Below are 21362 nucleotides of genomic sequence, written 5' to 3'. Positions count from 1 at the left end.
TTTTAAAAAGCTTACACCTCACCTAACATTTGAGTGACATTTAACATTTAAGCTCAAAATATTTGAGTGATGTGAATAAAGCTTAACATCTAGGGAAAGACAGAAAGGAGGCAAACCTCTGGCACCAGGTTGTGGCATTTCAAAAGTACTACAAATAACACTGAGATAGGCGAGGAGCAGAACACTAGCTAGCATGTAATGGGAACAGGCTCTCTCCTGAGGCCTTTACACGTATTATTTAATCCCAAAAGTGGTCCTATCAGGTAGGCACCATTATTCCCTGATGTTACAGATGCAGAAACTGAGGTGAGAAGTGGTTGAGTCACTTGCCCCCAAATTCACATGGATAGTGAGTTTCTCTTTCAGTAGACATGGTGGAGACTTCCATTTATTCTCCTGTTTAACATAAAACAGATATTTGAGTTATGCTCAGTGTAGGCTCAATTTGGCTGGTGTTTTCGTGGTTAATGACAGAGACTCTCTAATTCCTGTCCCTGTAACACCAAAGAATGGCTGACAGTCCCCTTTTCTGTGACCATCCAAACAAATCATCTCTGTGAAAAACAAACGTGGGTTTCAGACCTAAATGAGAGGAATGTGTTACAATGGAGTGCAGCTTAGAGCAATAAGAAAGCTTTGGTTTTTCTTTATGTGTCTACCCCGTGTTTGTAATCTTGTATTTTTTTATTGCATTGTTCCACAGGAAAAAATCCTGAATTAAGTCTTATCTACACCCCATGGAACATAGGGTATAGGCCATAGAGTATAGTATTGACTTTTTTTTTTTCACAGAAAAAGATGTCTTTCACAGTATTCCAGCTCAACTCTTGTATTTGCCTCATGAAGACCCTGAGTCCCAAAGAGGTGAGGGGACTTGCCCGACGTTGTCTCAGGCAGGGAGCAGAGCCAGAGTGTTTTCAGAAGTCCAAGGCAGAGGTCTTTCTAATCATGCTCCTATTTTTGGCTCAGAAAACCAGGTGTGCAATTCAGTACCAGTCTCCATGCCCAGAAATGAATGAAACCAGTCTCTTTTCTTTGGTTTTCAGTGGAATTTTGCTCTAAAAATTGTACCTTCTTATTTTTTGTTTAGTTACATTGGAAATAAAAAAAGAGGAAGGTATGCAAAGGATGAATATAAGTATTTTTAGTGTGGAAGTCTAAAAAAGAAGGTTTAAGCAGTCATTTTGTTTGCTCTCTCTCTCCTGAGAGACAGGTTGAAGGTACAATAACCTATCTGGTACTTAAAGATCCTCAGAGAAGGAACATATTCTGCCTCCAATGAGCTGCCACTTCATAGCCCTTATAGTCAAGAAATTCTTCCTTACTGCTAGACCAAACCTCTAAGTTTTTGTAACTTAATTCTACTCTCTTTTATTTGTTGCACAAAATTAATAAAACTAAGAGCCAACAATTGCTGAGAGGCTACCATGTGCAAAATGCATTACATAATTCATGTATTATAACGGGAACACAGTGGTTAGAACCAGGGCTCTGGACTCTGAAGTTCATGGCCAAATCTCAATTCTGTCACTTACCAGCTGTAGATGTTGAACAAGTTCCTTGATCAGTCTATGCCTTAGTTTTGCACATCTACGCAATGGGTCAAAAAGTGATTCCTTCCTCATAGGGTTGTTGTAATGATTAAAATAGTTAACATGGCTGGGCATTGTAGCTCACACCTGTAATCCCAGCACTTTGAGAGGCAGAGGCGGGCAAACCATCTGAGATCAGGAGTTCAAGGCCAGCTTGGCCAACATGGTGAAACCCCATCTCTACTAAAAATACAAAAATCAGCTGGGTGTGGTGGCATACTCCTATAATCCCAGGTACTCAGGAGGCTGAGGCAGAAGAATTGCTTGAACCCGGGAGGTGGAGGCTGCAGTGCGCTGAGATCCCGCCACTGCACTCCAGCCTGGGTGATAAGAGTGAAACTCCATCTCAAAAAAAAAAAAAAAGTTAACACACGTAAGGTGCTTAGAACAAGCAATGTTAGCTGCCATTATGATCTCATTTAATTCTCACTATAGTTCATAAAATGGTTATTATTATCAACATCCATATTTTGTGTACAAGAAAATCAGAATATGAAGACGTTGAGTTACCCAAGGACCTAACACTTACAAAGGAGAAGCCGGGATTATGAACTCAGAAAGTGAGGACTCAGGTCTGTTATCTTCCACATCTCTTCCTTGGGTGGGCTAGACTCAGGGCACGGGCACCCTGTGGGCAAGAGCTGTTGCCACTATGAAGAGTCAGCACCCAAATCTCTCTTTTCTCCAGGCTTAATGACCCAGGGAGAGTGGTCTGTTCCTCATAAGGAGCAACTCTAAGTCCCTTCCTGGTATCTGGAGTCCTTCTCTAGACTCTGCTTCAGCCCCCAGGCTTCTTCATGGTGCATAAGAGGGGCACAGGTGGCCGGGCACAGTGGCTCACGCCTGTAATCTCAGCACTTTCAGAGGCCGAGGCGGGCGGATCACGAGGTCAGGAGATCGAGACCATCATGGCTAACATGGTGAAATCTCGTCTCTACTAAAAAAATACAAAAAAATAAGCCGGGCGAGGTGGTAGGTGCCTGTAGTCCCAGCTACTCGGGAGGCTGAGGCAGGAGAATGGCGTGGACCCGGTAGGCAGAGCTTGCAGTGAGCCGAGATCCCGCCACTGCACTCTAGCCTGAGCAACAGACCAAGACTCCATCTCAAAAAAAAAAGAAAAAGAAAAAGAAAGAAAAAAAAAAAAAGAGGTACAGGTAGATTTGGAGGTACACGCTCCTGGCCTAACTCTCACCTCTGCCACTGGATTGCAGCCCAATTTAAGCACACTGTGTGATCTCTTTGTGTCTCAGTTTCCTCAACCATGTAGAGATAATTATCCTCTGTCTTGACTTTGTGAAGATTAAATGTGGCTAGCACAAATAGACCCTTAACAAATGATCTTTTTGTTTTCCCTACATGAGAAACCCAAGGTGTCCTAAACTCTAAGCCAAAACCTCTTTCCAGCCAAGCACAGATGATAAGTGGTCATTTTTACAATTATTCTTTGATCACGTTGCTCACCATTTGAGCTGAAATCATCCACCAAGATGATTTCCTTCAACAATCGAGAGGGTGTCCGGTTGATGATACTGGTGATGGCCCGTTGTATAATGGACAGAGCTTCATTCACGAATATGAGAATGACACTGAGGGATGGGAGTTGGGAAGGATATGTCTTCCGAAGACATCTATAAGAGACCATTTTTATAACATATTATTTTTTTTTAATTACTTCAACACTGCTATCCAATCTTTCCTTTCACTCTGTATGATGTTATATCGACCAATTCATCCACCCCTCAAACTCACTGGAAAGCAAAACTCTTAGTGGCTTATCACAGTAGCAAGATTTTATATTCATTTATCCAAAATTCTCCTGTTATGGGGATAAAATCTTTCTTTATTAATCTTTGCTAGATGTTTCCATTGGAACATTCAACATACTTCAAAAGGAATTCCCGTTCCTCTTCTATACCCGGATTAGTTTCCTTGCTGGCAGCCTTCTTCTTGTCATTGCCACAGCCCTTTTCCCATGTTCTCAGACCCCAGTCACCTTTGACACACCCTCTACTTCACCACCAGAGACAGGTGGCAAACTAGCCTATATTTACTAAATGCTTACCATATGGTAGGCACTGGTTTACCCTTTTTATAGCTTTTTTGGGGTTTAGTTGATATACACAAACTGCACATAGGCACGCACCCACAATATCATAATCAAGGTAATAAACGTATCTATCAGCTCCAAAAGTTTTTTCTATATGTTTGCCCATTTTTAATTTCTTTATTATTGAGTTTTGTAAGCATTCTTTATATATTCTAGACTTCTTATCAGATATATGGTTTGCAAATATTTTCTCCCACTCCATGGGCAGTCTTTGCACTTTCTGGATGGTATTATTTCAGGAAAAACAAAGTTAGTTTTGATAAAGTTCAACTTTTCAATCTTGTTTCACCTATGCTTTTGGTGTCATACCTAAGAAACTCTTGCCAACCCCTATCTCCCAAGATTTGCTGTCATTTTTTTCTAAGAGTTTTATAGTTTTATCTCTTATATTTACATCTATGACCATCTTGTGTAAATATTTGTGTATGGTGTGATGAGGGATCCAACTTTATTATTTTGCATCTAGATATCCACTTGTCTCAGCACCCATTTGTTGAAGAGACTATTCTCTCTCCCATTACATGGTCTTAGCACCCTTGTCAAGAATCAGTTGATCATAAATTTAAGTGTAAATATTTTCCCCCATGTAAAAGGATAGAGGGAGCTAAAGTTGGGTATTTTCATTCCACCATGTAGAAAGCTAAAGCAGGCTGGAGTTGAATGTTCCCCTTCTCCCAGGTAGGTTAGTGTCAGTCCATTTTGTGCAGCTATAACAGTATACCTGAGACTGGGTAACTTATAATAAATAGAAATTTATTGGCTCCTGGCTCTGGAGGCTAGTAAGTCTAATGTCAAGGTGCTGGCCTCTGGTGAGGGGCTTCATGCTGCATTATAACATGGCAGAAGGTATCACATGGCAGAATGAACAAAGAGAGGATGAAAAGAACAAGAGCCCAGTCCCATGATAACAAACCCCCTCTCATGATAATGACGTGCTAAGAGCATTTGCCTATTCACCAGAGCAGAGCCTTCATGACCTAAACACCTCTTCAGGGTCCCACCTCCCCATACTGTCGCAATGGCAAATACATTTTAACATGAGTTTCAGAGAAGACAAACATTCAAACCACAGCAGTTAGGCTATCATAAAACTCCAGCAGGTTAGGCTCTGGTAAAATAGTTTCTCTTTCAGGCAGACCTTGTTAAGAAAAACAGAATAATCTGGCATATTTCAAAATGATTCCTTTCCACCTCTTCTCTCCTCCCTCCCAGAGGCAGGAGGAGATTTTTCTCTGATATTTACCGTGAGGATCTGGTAGAGGTCCCGGGGGTAAAATGTACACAGGTGTACAAGCTCTCTGACTGGGTCTCCCTGGAGTGTTTAATTCTCAGACTTGTCCACAATTCACCAATTTACAGTTCAGGTTTTCCTATCCTAGCACTGGTTCCCAGGGTTTCTGCTCTGGTAAAGTTCTGATTCTCTGTATCCACCTGTCTGTCTCTCCAATTTTGGGGGAAGCAGTTTGCCCTGCCATGTCACTTCTCTAAAAGAGCTGAGAAGAGTTTATTTTTCCATTTTTTCAGCTTTTTACTTGTTGTTAGGATACAGTGGGGACTTCTAAGCTCCTTAAAAGCCAGACCAGAAAATGAAAGTCAAACTCTTCATTTTTATTATTGTACTTTTCAGTTTTAGAAGGATTATTTGGAACCTCTTTATAATGTATAAGTCTTTATTGATAGTTTCTATTTGATGAGACATTGTCATTATAACCTTCCTTTAATGCTTTAGACATGGCTAACTTTAGTGCTTTGAATATATTTATAATGATGTCTTTGAAGTCATTATCAGATAAGTCCAATATCTGGGCCCCTTCTAAAGTCTGTTGCTTTGTTTTCTCTTGTGCATGAGTTATTACCCTTTCCTGTATCTTTGTATGTCTCATAATTTCTTATTAAAAACTTATCATTTTAGACAAAGCATCTAGTAACTCTGTATATAACCCAGGAGTAGATGTCATTGTAATTTGCTTCATTGTTTATTTATTCAATTGGTAACCTAGTTAAACTAATTTGCAGAGTCTACAAAATCTATTTCTCCTGCAGTGTTCAGCCTTTAATGCTCATGATCTTGATCTTTTTTTTTTTTTCTTTTCTCTTCTTGTTTTTCCCTTTTAGCCTGGCTACCTAGGGGTTGCTTCTGGGTCATCATAAGCCACTTATTCATCAGAGATTGGATTTAAACCTCCTTGGTTGATTAGATTCCTGGATATATGTGGCATGGAGGCTGCAATCACAATTCAGGGAGTTTACATTTTGACCCACATACTGGTAGCTTGGATTTTCTTCTCTGTGATAACTCCTGAGAGAGCACAGCCTTAGGTATGCACATAGTCTTCCAGATTACCAGGGATGTGCATGATTTTATTTTTAATCCTGGCTTCCTAGTAGTTGCCTCTGAGTCAGAGTAGTTTATTGTTCAAGCAGTATTTGTTCAGAGGTTGGGCTTAAGCCCCTAGTGCTGGTGGGGCTTCAGCTGTTTGCTGATGGATCTGTGTTCCAGTTGGCAAATGATTTTCAGTCTTCCTGTTCCTGAGCAGGTTCAGCCTGGGGCTTGCACACAAACTTCTAGACAACCCAGAGATAAGTGTGATCCAAGGAGGGCTCTTCTTGGCAATCTTGTTCCCTGATTCTTCCTGTTAAATTTCTGGTTGTTCTGCCATTTTGCTTGTTGCTACTAGTATTATGGAGCTATGAGCATACTCTTTAATTTTCTCCACCAAGATCTCTGTTGTTTCAGACAACATCATTGAGCTGGAATTCTTTATCCTCTCTTCTAAATAAGGTCAGTCCCTTAAAAACAGCTGGGGAGGTTTTCATCCTGCCTTTCCTCCTGAACAGAACTTCTGCACCACTGCACAGAAGCCGGAGGAGCAGACAGAAGCCAACTTCTAGAATGACACCCTGCTCTACAGGTAGACGTGGGCTGGGGGGAAGGAGGTGGCAGCCCCCTGGAGCTCCTGGTCTTCCTAGCTTGTGCATTCTGGTATGGAACTTCCACTCTGACAGCAAGTTGGAGAAGGGGCAACTGGAGCCCCGTGTTCTTGGACTCATGCACCTGGAGTTGAAATTTCACCCTATGAGTAGAGGCAAAGTAGAAGAAGGGAGTCACAATTGTCTCTCTCAATCACCTCCACTAGGCATAGAGCTTTTGCATTCCTAGCGGAGGAAGGAGAAGGCGTGAAATGTGGGTGGCCTGCCCTTCCTGGGGTGATACCAAGGACCTATGTATGCTAGGACCTGCAGGGACAGGGAGCCCCCTTCTTGACCACAGCCACCAGAGCAGATAACCTTGAGAAGTTTCCATAAGACAGTGCTGACAGTGGGTGGGGGGAACAAGTCACGGCTCCAATGCCACAGACTCCTGCTGTTCTGAAGGATATTTAGTAGATTTTCTTGAAAGAATGTTTTTCCATTTGCATATTTCCTTAGGACAGTTTGTAAAAAAAATTTAAATAATTATAATTTTCTCCAGTCAGATAGTTGTTTTGCTAGGAAAAGAAAATGTTGCACTCAACACTTTGCCATTGTGGAAGGAAGCCTCAATCCACACATTTTTTAAACACTTCAAGTAGTTGCCAACATACAAATCCAGATTTCTTGTCTCTCTGACAAAGCAAATATTTATCTCACGGCAACCACTTTTCCAGGAGATAGCCCCTGCTCTGTCCAGGACCAGGGTTGCTGCAGTTACTCACAGCGTAGCTCACTGTTCACCCGTTCACCATCGCCCTCACCCAAAATGCTCACAACGTGTATGTTGGCAGGCATTTGAATTGCAGCCTCTGAAATTGCAAGGGAATTTTAGGCAAAAGCCAAAATGCAGGTGAATGCCAGGGACACAAAAAAGCACACACTCCTTGGAGAACTGCCCTGCTTAGTAGTAGTGCCAAGAGATATGAGGACGGACAGACCAGAGGGACTGGACATTGGAAGCTAGGAAGACTGGACTTCATCCTAGAGGGACTAAAGGGTTTTAAGCAAAGGATTGGTATGATCAAATTAACATTTTAAAGAAACCATTCAGGCTGCCATGAGGACAACAAAAGGTAATCAGCCACATGTGGACGCCATAATACAGGTGGGAAGGTGTGAAGACCTCACCTAAGGCCAACCCTGGAGAAAGAAAGAAGCGAAAGGAAGATACTTTCAATCTGATTTCCTCATCTCATTCATTATTCAAATGTGGTGGGCAGGTGGAAGTTGAAGGGGCAATACTAGACCACAAAGAAATTCTCAGATTCTAGCAATACCCACACACAAATCACTTGGGGATCTTGTTAAAGTGCAGCCTTTCATCAGTAGGTCTGAGCGGGGTCTGAGATCCTGAATTTCTTCCAGGCTCCCAAGTGATACCAATGCTGTAAGAGGGTGGTACAGTAAGAGTAGGAGTAGAGTCTCCAGAAAGACCTGTGTTCACCCGAGTCACAGCTGTCACTTTCTATCTGCATGATCTTTTTGTGCTTCTCTTCCTTTCCTTATTTATAAGATGGTGAGGGTGGTGGTTAGTAGCAGTAGTATTGGTAGTAATAGTAGGAGAAGAAGGAGTAATCCTCACTTCATAGTATTATTATGAGGTTCAAATGTGGTAATGTGCATAAGTGCTCAGAATAAAAGAAGCTCCATAAAGGTTATCTGCTATTCTTACCACTTTGCTGGTTATTTTTGTTCTTGTTGTCATTATTACTTAGACAATGGCAACATTCACTGAGCTAGGAGCAATAAGAGGAGAAAAAGAAGTGGATCAGCTTAGGTTTGGCCATGTGGAGTCTGAGATGCCTCTGAGTCACCGCATGGAACTCCCTGGTAGGTCACTACATATATGGCCCTGGAGACTCAGAAGAACAGTCTGGATTACAGTCCTGTGGATTCGGGAGTCACTGCCATGTAAGTGGCGAATTCGTAAGTGGATAAAATCACCTTAACTACCAGCAGAAACGAGCCTTGGACTAAAGCCTGAGGATGATGAATATTTAAAGCACAGGCAGAGAAGCCTGGCAGAGATGAACCTTAAATTCTTTAAAGCCTAGTGGCAGTTCTTAATGTCTGGTACGGGATGGTTATACAATAAATCTGTATTTAATTGCGAGTAAGAATAGGTGATTATGTTAAATGGAAGACTGATTAAAATTCTGCTGAACTTCTCTTTCCTCTAATCCACATAATCACATCAGTGACTTCAGATTTTCTCTCCTCTGCCCTGTTTCCCGTGCATCTTTTGCATATTCTCGGCTATATTCGAAATGCTTTCACGACACTTCTCTTATCCATACCCACATTTTCTTACCCACCGTATATCAATCAAAAGAGGTAGGAAATGTGCCTCCCGTGGTTCCAAAAGAATAATCTCTCCCTCCTCCCTGCATCACCAGTACCTGGCCTGGAATGTGTAGACCAGGACTGTCCAGTAGAATTTTCTGCAATGACGAAATGTTTTATATCTATCCTATACATAATGATAGCTACTAGCCACATGTGCCTATCAAGCACTTATAATATGGCTAATGTAACCAAAACCTAAATGCTTAATTGAATTTTAATTAATTTACATTTAAGTAGCCATATGTGACTAGTAGCTATCATATTGAACAGTGCAGCAGAAGATACTGAAAAAGTATTTGTTGGTTGGATGACATCTAGAGGAACAGATCTCTAGCCACTCCTCCCAGCAAAGAATCACAGTGTACCACCTCAAGCAAATAATTTTAATTAATTTACATTTAAGTAGCCATATGTGACTATTAGCTATCATATTGAACAGTGCAGCAGAAGATACTGAAAAAGTGTTTGTTGGTTGGATGACATCTAGAGGAACAGATCTCTAGCCACTCCTCCCAGTGGAGAATCACACTGTACCATCTCAAGCAATGGGAGAGAACAATGGCTTAAGGACATAAGGTAAGTTCTATGTGCTACAGCTGGAAAGATAAACTTTATTCATATCACAATTTTGCCTGAAACTACTGTCGTGTGGAACACATAAACTAATTTGTATACATGCAAACAGGCTTTAACCAATCGCAAAATATGTATTCTTACACTGGGATTTTCCAAGGCAAATTATGCCAGCCACATAATTTCCCTTAGAAAATCCCAGTGTGAGAATGTATATTACATTGGGAGGGCCAGCTTTATGGTATGCAACCTGTGCAGTCACACAGGACCCCACACATAGGTCTCCCCTATTGATTTCATTCATTACTTTTATCATCCTGAAATTCTTAATTATTTTTTAATGAAGGTCCCTCATTTTCATTTTGCACTGGGCTCTGCAAATTGTGTAGGTGGTCCTGTTCACAGCAGGACTAATTAGCCTGGCCAATATGGCATGATGAAGTGAGATTTATTTCAGGGATGTGATGCAAAGATAGTCCAACATACACAAATCTCTATATGTAATAAACCACATTAACAGAATGAAGGACAAAAACTATATGATCATCTCAATAGATGCGAAAAATCACTTCACAAAAACTCAACATTTTTTCATGATAAAAAATCTCAACTAATTAGGTATAGAAGAATTGTACCTTCAATACAATAAAGGTCATATGACAAACCCACAGCTAACATCATACTCCATGAGGAAAAATTGAGAGCTTTTCCTCTAAGGTCAGGAACAAGACAAGAATGCTCACTCTCACATTTGTATTCAACATGCTTCTAGAAGTCCTAGCGAGAGCAATCAGGCAAGAGAAAGAAATAAAAGGCATCAAAATTGGAAAAGAAGTGTAGATTGTCCCTGTTTGCAGATGACATGATCTATATATATAAAGCCCTAAAGAACCCACTACAAATGGTTAAAACTAATAAACAAATTCAGTAAAGTTGCAAAATCAACATACAAAAATCAGTAGCCTTACTATACACTGACAGCAAACTGTCGAAAAAGGAAATCAAGCAATTCTATATATGATAGCTATACAAACACTTAATACTTATGAATACATTTAACCAAGGAGGTGAAAGATATCTACATTGAAAACTATAAAATACTGGTGAATGAAATTAAAGAAACACAAATAAATGAAAAATCATCTCAGGCCGGGGGCGGTGGCTCACGCTTGTAATCTCAGCACTTTGGGAGGCCGAGGCAGGCAGATCACAAGGTCAGGAGATCGAGACCATGGTGAAACCCCGTCTCTACTAAAAATATAAAAAATTAGCTGGGCGCGGTGGTGGGCGCCTGTAGTCCCAGCTACTCGGAGAGGCTGAGGCAGGAGAATGGCATGAACCCGGGAGGCGGAGCTTGCAGTGAGCCGAGATCGCTGGGCGACAGAGAGAGACTCCGTCTCAAAAAAAAAAAAAAAAGAAAAATCATCTCAGGTTCATGGGTTGGAAAAATTAATACTGTTAAAATGTTCATGCCTCCCATAGTGATCTACAGATTGAATTCAATCCCTATCAAAATTCTAAAGACCTTTTTTTACAGATAGAAAAAACAACTCTAAAAGTTCTAAATGGAACCATAAATTATCCTGAATAGCCAAAGCAATCTTTAGCCAAAAGAAGAAAGCTGGAGACATTACACTACATGACTTCAAAATATACTATATTAAGCTATGGTAATCAAAACAGCATGATACTGCCATAAAAACAGACATAGAGTAGTGGAACAGAATATAGAACACAGATATAAATCCACACATTTATAAGCAACTGATTTTCAACAAAGATGTCAAGAAAACGCAATGGAAAGAGGACTGCCTCTTCAATAAATGGTTTTGGGAAAACGGAATACCCACGTTTAAAAAGAGTAATACTGAACCCTATCTCACACCATATACAAAATCAACTGAAACTAGATTAAAGACTTAAACATAAAACCCAGAACTGTAAATCTCCTATAAAGAAAATAGAGAAAATTTTCCAGGACATTGGTTTGGGCAATGACTTTTTGGATAAGACCCCAAAGCCACAGGCAACAAAAACAAAAATAGACAAATAGCATTACATCAAACTAAAAAGCTTCTACACAGCAAAGAAAAAAATCAAAAGAATGAAGAGACAACCTACAGAATGAGAGAAAATATTTGCAAACCATATATTTAATAAGAAGTTAATATCCAAAATATATAAGGAACAGAAACAACTCAATAACAAGAAAAATAAAAATCAGCAAATGACCTAAGCAAACATTTCTCAAAAGAAGACTATAAATGGCCAAGAGCTTTATGAAAAAAATGTTCCATATATTAACCATCAGGGAAAATGCAAATTAAACTCACATTGCACTATCATCTCACCCTTGTTAGAAAAATACTACTATCAAAATACTACTATCAAAAATACTACTATCAAAAAATAAAAGATAACAAGTATTGACGATAATGTGGAAAAAATAGAACCATTGCACAGTTAGTGGGAGTGTAAATTAGTATACCCAATAAAGAAAACAGTATAGAGATTCCTCAAATACTAAAAATGGAACTACTGTATGATCTAGCAATCCTATACTGGGTATATCTCCACAGGAAATGAATTAGTATATTGAAGAGAGACTGCACTCCCATTTTCATTGGATCATTATTCATAATAGTGGAATACTATTCCATAATAGATGGAATACTATTCAGCCACAAAAAAAGAAGGAAATTCTGTCTTTTGTGACAACATGGATAAATGTGGAGTACATTATGTTAAGTAAAATAAGCAAGGAACAGAAATACAAATACTACATGATCTCACTTACAGGTGGAATCTAAAAAAGTTGAATTCACAGAAAGAGAGTAGAATGAAAGGTGGTTACCAGGAGCCAGGGTGGGGGCTGGGCAAAGAGGGGTTAGAGAGATGTTGGTTAAAGGATACAAATTTCAGTTAGATAGGAGGAATAAGTTCAAGAGTTGTATTGTACGACATGGTGACTATTGTCAATAGCAATACGTGGTATTCTTGAAAATTGCTAAGAGACTAGATGTTAAGTATTCTCACTGAAAATAATTGTGAGGTAATGCATATGTTAACTTAGATATATATTAGCCATTCCACGATGTGTATACATTTCAAAACATCATATTGTACATGATAAGATATACAATTTTGCCAATTTAAATAAAATAAAATATTTTTAAAAACAGTCACATTTCCAAGAGCATCAAAAAGACAAATACCTAGGAATAAATTTAACAAAAGACGTGAACAAACTTATACTGTGAAAACTCAAAACATTGTTGAAAGAAATTAAAGACCTAAATAAATGGAAAGATTTCTCACAGCCGTGGATTGGAAGATCTAATTTCTAAATGAAGTCCTCCACAAATCTACAGATCTGCAGAGCTACAGAGTTAATGAAATCCCTGTCAAAATCCTGCTGGTTTCTTTGCAGAAACTGACAAACTAATCCTAAAACTCATATGGAAATTCAAGGTCCCAGAATAGACAAAACAGTCTTGAGAAAGAAGAAGAAAGTTGGAAGATTCACATTTTCAATTTCAAAATGTACTACAAAATTACAATTGTTAAGACAATGTGTTCCTGGCATAAGGATAGGCCTATACAGCAACGAAAGAGGATTGATATCCAGAAATAAACCCTTACATTTATCACCAATTGATTTCAAGAAGGGTGGCAGGACAATCTGATGTGGAAAGAGTAGTCTATTCAACCAAGGTAGTAGGATAACTGAATAGCTATACATAAAATAATGAAGTTGGACCCTCCTTGTCACATTATGTACAAAAACTAATTTAAAATGGACCAAACACCTAAATTTAAGACTGAAACTATAAAATTCTTAGAAGAAAACATGGGTGTAAACCTTTGCGACCTTGTACCTAGCAATGGTCTCTTAGATATAACACCAAAAGTACAAGCAACCAAGGAGAAAATAGATAAATTGGATATCATTAAGATTTAAAACTCTTGTGTTTCAAAGACGACCATCAAGAAAGTGAACAGACAATCTACACAATGAAAGAAAACATTAACAAGTCATATTTCTGATAGGAATTTGTATCTAGAATATATAAAGTACTCTGCAACTCAATAATAAAAAAATAAATAAGCCAATTTTTTTAAAAAAGAACGTCTCCAAATAGACATTTCTCCAAAGAAGACATACATATGGCCAATAGTACATGAAAAGATGTCCCACACTATTAGGCCTCAGGGAAATTTAAAACAAAATCACAATGAGATACCACTTCAGACCCACTAGGATGGCTATAGTTAAAAAGAAAAATAGTAACAAATGTTAGTGAGTATGTGGAAAAATCAGAACTCTCATATACTGCTTGAGGGAATGTTAAATGATGGAGTCACTTTGGAAAACCACCTGGCAGTTCTTTGAAAGGCTAAATACAGAATTATCATATGGCCCAGCAACTCTACCCATCGGGTACACCTACAAGAAAAGAAGACATTTGTTCACACAAAAACTTATACATGAATGTTCATAGCAGTATTATTCATAATGGTCAAAAAGTGGGAACAATCCAAATGTTCATCACCTGATGAATGGATAAAGGAAATGCGGTAGGTATAATCCAGACAATGAAATATTATTTAACAATAAAAAGGAACGAAGTATTGATATGTGTTATAATGTGAATGATACTTGAAAACACTGTAATAAGTGAAAAATGTTAGTCACAAAAGACCCCATATTACATGATTCAATTAATACAAAAGGTCCGGAACAGACAAATCCATAGGGATAAAAAGTAGATTAGTGGTGGTTGCCTATGGATGAGGAAGTTGTAGGAAAATGCGGAGGGCCTGCTAATGCCGTTTCTTTTTAAAGTGATGAAAATGTTTTAAAATTGATTGTGGGAATGGTAAATAACTCTGTGAATATACTGAAAAACATTAAATTGTACACTTTAAATGGATAAATTGCATGGTATGTGAATTATATCTCAACAAAGCTGTTTCTAAAAAAGTATTATGAAGGAGGGTGGGAGACACAGAATGAGAAAAAAAATCAATAGGAAAGGGAAACAGAAGGAGAGGGAGAGGGATTGCTCTTCAAATTAGATTTACCAGCAAAGAGGAATTCAAGTAGAGAATTTGAGCAAAGTCCTAGGGAAGGAGGTAGAGCTACTGGCTTTGGTGTGACTTGCGCAAGTCCCTTCTCAGCTTCAGTTTCCTCATCTGTAAAATTATCAGTTAGCCCCACCATATCTCTGTTTCTCTGGATCAGAGCTGCAAAGGACCTCTGCTCCTCTGACATTTCTGTTCTTTCCCAAGGGTCTGTAAATATTTGGATCAGTTGGTTATCTTCTCTGAGCTGTCATTATAAAATAAATTGAGAACAACAACTTTGCTCAGCCTGAACCCCTTCCCCAACAATCCCCCACTCCCCCAACCTTCAATGTTCACTGCTCCCAAAGCTCATCCTCACATCAAACTGAGGACCCTAGAAGCCCAAGCCTGGTTCATCCCACCTGTAGTCTCGCGTGTCGGGGATGGTGCGATTGAGAGGCAGCTGGTTGCTGAGGTACGCGTTGTAACCAAACTTCCGGAAGAGGTCCTGGGCCGCCTTCTGCTGGGCCTCAGAAAGATCCTCGCCCCATTGCCTGAAAAGCTGTGAGTGTGGGAAGAGTTTCATTTGGGTTTTGTGCTTCTTTGTCTCATTCACCTTGGTTTCCATTGCCTTTAGAACAGGGCGTACTTCATCTTTCGCCCTCTTCAGTGTGCTGTTCACATTTTCTTGTTGCCTCAGAGCTAATTTCATACTTTCTTCTGCAAATGAAGTGGACAGGGGTGGGAGAGAAAACATTTCAGCCCCTCCTTAGTTACCTGGGTATTCCTTTCCATCCTAATTTCCTCTAACGGTTTACCCACTACATCTTAAAACTTATAAGCTCTTGTCACAGAGGATGTAGTATGTCAGGGAACTTATCCAGCCATGCAAGGCTGTCCCAGCAAAGTATGTACTAGATACGTCTCTCCCTTTAGCCCCAACAAAACTCCTCCATCCCACATCTTCAAAGCTCCTCGAAGAACTGACTATGATCTGAGAAATAGATGGAAAATAAGCTAATGTTTTTCAGAATGAGGCCTGAGAACCACTTACATCAGAATCAATCAGTTGTGATTTTTTTTAATGTAGATACCCAGGCTAATCTCCAAATCCACTAAATCAGGATCTGAGAGTTGGGTGGAAATACAGACAGGAGAAATTACAAGAACCTGCTTTTTAATAAAACCAAGGAGTAATTCTTTTTACAGTAAAACTTAAGAAACACTTACTACACCATTAGTGCCTAACAAAGGCAAATCTGCTCTAACCACTACCACCATCATCCACCTATGCCCTTGCTTCTCCTGTGCTTGATTTACGAGGAACTTTAAAATTGGAGATGTCCTAGTCTTGCAATTTCCAACTTGCGTGATCATAAGAATGTCTTCAAAAGCTTGTTAAAAATACAGAATCCCAGGCCTCCCCTGAAGATTCTGACTCAGTTCTGGGGTAGAGCCTGAGAATCTATATTTTAAACAATTGGTCTAGATAAATCTAATTGTCACATTAATTCGGGAAACACTGCCTTAACTCAAAAGAATGAACAGATAGTGATAGACCCAGGCAGAGGATGTTTTACGCAGAAGATGCCCTCCAGGATCCATGACGTCATCTATTATTTACCTCACCTTTCCACCCAGTAAGATTTGTGCTGGAGTATCTTAGCATATGCACCTTGAACTCCCTCAAGCTCAATCTGTGAACTCAGCAAAAAGAGAGAAAAAGTAACCATTTTAGTGTTTAGTGATGATGACATTCTTCAGCACTAAATCCCACCATGGTGATCAAGGCACTCTGACATAGGATCTACTTTGTTTCTACTAATCCTCCCTTAAGCCCACACTAAACTTCAACCAGACTGACAGGATCACGTGTAGCCTGTCCAGCATCTTTCTACAAGCTAGAAGAAGGTATCCTTTCTTTCTGAATGATTGCAACTCAGGGTCACCAGCTTGGTGAGGGGACAGCCCCATCGTGTGAATTTTCTCCGGGTAGATGCATCTCGTGCCACAGCACATGGCTTGGCAAGCAGAACGTGTGTGCTGGATTTCAGATCCATATACAGCCCCCAAGAGGGAAGCAGGGGAGTCCTGTGACTGGGAGGAGAACATGTTTGTAACGTGACGTAAGACTGGCCCAAAAAGAAGGAAAAGGAGAAAGAGAATCACCTCTTCAAGTGGTTAAGACAAAAAGAGGATAGTCGAAAAAACTTGGGCAAAAAGTAAATGGTAGGTCTCTCAAAGGAGGCTCATGTGAACACCATGCATACTTGTTCAGGTAGAAAAAAGAAGTGAGAGCATACTGTTTACAGTGTCCCAGATGGAACACTATGGTTATTCATACTTTTCTGTCCTAAGCATACAGGGGCCACAGGGTGGTACTGGGTTCTTCCTACCTCTGAGCTCCTCTGCGTTCTTCCTTGGGGGGATATCTGATTTTCTCTTTCACTCATGGCTGTCAGTGGGAGCTGGTTTGGACCTGGCCATCCTAAAGTCAATTTGAGGAAATGCATAATCTGGTAGTATGAATACAGTGTCACTAGGTTATCCCCATAACTTATACTGAAACCTTCCAAGCCCCAAAACAGACACATCCATTGACATTCCCCTGGTGGGGCTTTTATGAACCCTGAGGGAGGTTCCAGAAAACTGGCTTAGAGTCATTGATCCCTCCCTCAATAGGGATATAATTATTATTGTTTGCATTTGCTCTTGGTAGCTTACATGATTCAACTAAGTATCCTTACTGACTTCTGATTTTTTTTTTTTTTTTTTTTTTTGAGACGGAGTCTCGCTCTGTCACCCGGGCTGGAGTGCAATGGCACGATCTCGGCTCACTGCAACCTCCACCTCCCGGATTCACGCCATTCTCCTGCCTCAGCTTCCCGAGTAGCTGGGACTACAGGCGCCAGCCACCACGCCCAGCTAATTTTTTGTATTTTTCTAGAGACGGGGTTTCACCGTGTTAGCCAGGATGGTCTCAATCTCCTGACCTCGTGATCCGCCCGCCTCGGCCTCCCAAAGTGCTAGGATTACAGGCGTGAGCCACCGCGCCCGGCCGACTTCTGATTTTTTTAAATCTTCCTGGAATCCTGGAGGCAATGAGCAAACAGGATGAAGGGTAATTAAACAGGCTTTTAGTTACAGGAAGCCCTGTGGGGAAAAAAAAAAAAAAGCATTGGTGATCTAGAAACAGGGCCCAGAAGACTTTCTGAGGTTCAACTCAGGTGGTAGTGAGTCTCTGACATCACAACATTTCAGAGCGAATAAAATGTGGGAGCACCAAGAATAACAAGAAAGATCTTTGCAAAGAAGGAAAGAGGAGTAAACCAGATGGCTCTGGCTGGCTCCTCATGGCACATTGTGTCCTAGCTGATGGAAAGAATAGCAGGGCTTTGGGTAGAACTCCTGCCATTTTACGGCTTGAGGAGGCTGAGCCAGTCTGATGAGCCTTGGGGATGGGTGAGACAGTCCTGGTGTGGTCTGGGTGCCCTGCCAAATAGTGAGGGTGGAGCTGGGGTCACCACCCTAGGTACACAGGCATCCTCCTGGTGAAGCTGCACCAAGCATATTTGCATGGGCAATGTCCGACCCACCCAGGTAAGCCAGGGCTTGTGGAGCTGAAGATCTTCCCTCTGTTTCATCCACTCTCTTGCCCCGTATCACTCTTCCCTTCATCCCTGTCTGCCTGTCTTTTTCTCTCTCTTTCCTAGACGCACCCACTCATTTATTCATCTATGGAATTTCGATGTATGAATAGAAATGAGTAGTGAATGAGACGTTCATGGAAACAGCACTTATGAAACTTGCTTTCCATAAAACTGTACCATAATAAAATATGATGAGTCTTATGAAGGAGGACGTAGAAGGTGCTATGGGTGCCTTAGGCCTCCTCCTCTCTCCTTTTATTCTCTCCTTCTCTCCCATCACACTTTCCCTTCTTTTCTTCTTGTCTCCATACAAACTCTTTCACTCTCTCTCCCTGGACTCCCTCACTTCTCCGCTCCTTTCCTGTCCCAGCTCTTTTCTCCTCTCTCATCTCCCTTCTCACTCTCCTCACTCTTTCCCTGATTTCTTCTCTCCCTTCCTTTTTCTCTTCCTGCCTTTCCTTCCACCCATCTCCCAGCCTCACCCTGAACCCTGACAATGCTCAGTTCTCATTTTAAAAGACACTTTCCCCAACTCCAGCCCCATGTGCACACACCTGGGCAGTCACATCCCTGCCCACACATAAAACACCTCCCTATGGGGTTCCAGCATTTGATCCCTGTTACCTGGGAGCAGGGGAAAATTGCTGCTTCCCTTGCTGAAGTTGGATGCGCAGGCACATAAAATTCAGAGGCATTAGAGTTCCATGGTGAGCCGGAATCACAAACAAACCCCAGAATCTGTTGAAATCTTACCCTTAAGTTTAAATGAGGAGGTTAAAATTTGGCACAGAGCAGTTTATAGATCACCTTCTGCATCTACTTCACAACCCTATTAGGTCAGGTTGATAACTATCATTATTGCTATCATCATCTCCATTTACAGACCAGGAACCTGAGGCTGAGAGAGAGAAACACTTGCTCAAAGTCACACAACCACAATGGCACATCAGGATTCGATCTTAGATCCTCTAACAAAGCCCTCATTAGTTCATGAAAGGAGCACACCGCAAAATGGAAGTGAGGCCCTTGCCCCAGAGATTGCCACCTCTCTTCAACAGCCCCTACCACACATAGGTGTGGGGAAAGGAAAGAGAGATCAGATTGTTACTGTGTCTGTGTAGAAAGAACTAGACATAGGAGACTCCATTTTGTTCTGTACTAAGAAAAATTCTTCTGCCTTGAGATGCTGTTAATCTGTAACCGTACCCCCAACCCTGTGCTCCCTGAAACATGTGCTGTGTCGACTCAGGGTTAAATGGATTAAGGGCTATGCAAGATGTGCTTTGTTAAACAGATGCTTGAAGGCAGAATGCTCGTTAAGAGTCATCACCACTCCCTAATCTCAAGTACCCAGGGACACAAAACACTGCGGAAGGCCACAGGGACCTCTGCCTAGGAAAGCCAGGTATTGTCCAAGGTTTCTCCCCATGTGACAGTCTGAAATATGGCCTCGTGGGAAGGGAAAGACCTGACTGTCCCCCAGCCCAACACCCGTAAAGGGTCTGTGCTGAGGAGGATTAGTAAAAGAGGAAGGAACGCCTCTTTGCAGTTGAGACAAGAGGAAGGCATCTGTCTCCTGCCCGTCCCTGGGCAATGGAATGTCTCGGTGTAAAACCCAATTGTATATTCCATCTACTGAGATAGGAGAAAACCGCCTTAGGGCTGGAGGTGGGACATGCGGGCAGCAATACTGCTGTTTAAGGCATTGAGATGTTTATGTGTATGCATATCTAAAGCACAGCACTTAATTCTTTACCTTCTCTATGATGCAGAGAACTTTGTTCACGTGTTTGTCTGCTGACCCTCTCCCCACAATTGTCTTGTGACCCTGACACATCCCCCTCTCTGAGAAACACCCAAGAATGATCAATAAATACTAAGGGAACTCAGAGGCTGGCGGGATCCTCCGTATGCTGAACGCTGGTCCCCTGGGCCCCCTTATTTCTCTCTATATACTTTGTTTCTGTGTCTTTTTCTCTTCCAAAGTCTCTCGTTCCACCTAACGAGAAACACCCACAGGTGTGGAGGGGCAACCCACTCCTTCAATAGGCCTAAGGACAGGCTCTATGCTACACATTCCTAAGGCCCTTGGGATTCTTATTCTTCTCGTTGCCTGCATATATGTAGATATAATGATAATGCATGTGCACAAGCCCACACACGCATACACACACACATGCTCACCTCCCCCATACTGCTTGCTCTAATTTCCACTTCTACTCACTTCATTCTCAATACCCATCTCCCATTTGAAGGCACAGAATTCAGTGTCAGATGCTTCAATGAGCGACTGAGATGAAAATGTGACCTCTCACCCATGTTTCCTTCCATGTCCCTTTTTCCTAAGTGCCCCAAACACACACACCCACACACACACCTTCCAGCTTAGCATTGTAAACTTACTCAGATCCTGCAATTCCACCTCCAAGTGGGAGAGTCTCTTTATCACTGCCCCGTCGCGTTTATTCAGATGTAAAGGAAGCTCCCTGTGGAGACCACCCGTAAACAAGTTTTGTAAAGTCCCCTTGCTAGAAAATACCAGAAGGAGATTGACAGCAATGGCCAGAGTCAGCCCAATGAAGAGGGCTTTGGGGAGTTTCCTCCAAAACATCATCTTCTTCCTGGGGGTCGTCCACTCCCTGTGGGGCTGAGTGTGTCACTGCTGGAGCAGGGTAAGAATCAGAACCAGCCTAGCTTTTGTGGGAAAGAGAGTTCTAGGTGCCAGTTGAGTTGGTCTCCCTTGTGTGGCCTCTGAGGAGCAAAGTCTCCTTATTGCCTTGTCTTTATGCCTCGAGAGGATAACCGCTCAGCGGCTTTCCACAGGTTGCTCAGGGAGATAACACTCCCTTGAAGCAGAGGAGTATAATCAAACATCTTGGCTCCTCCTGAAACCCACTCCCACCCATTTCAGTCATTAAAGATCTTAAGTAGTTTAGACACACGCCTTTGCTCAAGGAAATTCACAGAAACCGCCACTGTTACACATCTTATCGAATGACTCACTGATTAATCCTTTTCCTCATCCCTTCCTCCCCTTCCCATCTGCCCTAAGAA

General features: G+C 41.2%; 1 protein-coding gene across 3 annotated transcripts in view; it reads right to left on the bottom strand.

The window, feature by feature from the left end:
• GALNT8 (polypeptide N-acetylgalactosaminyltransferase 8) overlaps nucleotides 1-21006 on the bottom strand; it is a 53365-nt gene extending 32359 nt beyond the window's left edge. Inside the window, exons 1-4 of one of the 3 annotated variants that reach the window (XM_063785404.1) lie at nucleotides 17055-17146; nucleotides 16283-16355; nucleotides 15081-15378; nucleotides 3054-3220 (exon numbers count right to left, since the gene is read on the bottom strand). In XM_063785404.1, the coding sequence (XP_063641474.1) occupies nucleotides 3054-3220; nucleotides 15081-15370 (457 nt within the window). In that variant the 5' untranslated portion in view covers nucleotides 15371-15378; nucleotides 16283-16355; nucleotides 17055-17146. Of the gene's footprint in view, nucleotides 1-3053; nucleotides 3221-15080; nucleotides 15379-16282; nucleotides 16356-17054; nucleotides 17147-20711 lie in introns of those variants that run through there. The other 2 variants (XM_054663981.2, XM_016922820.4) reach the window with 2 other exon arrangements.
• Nucleotides 21007-21362: the final 356 nt, after the last annotated feature.

Source organism: Pan troglodytes, chromosome 10 (assembly GCF_028858775.2).
Source record: "Pan troglodytes isolate AG18354 chromosome 10, NHGRI_mPanTro3-v2.0_pri, whole genome shotgun sequence".
Classification (NCBI taxonomy): Eukaryota; Metazoa; Chordata; class Mammalia; order Primates; family Hominidae; genus Pan; species Pan troglodytes.
This window is presented reverse-complemented; position numbering and strand designations above follow the sequence as displayed.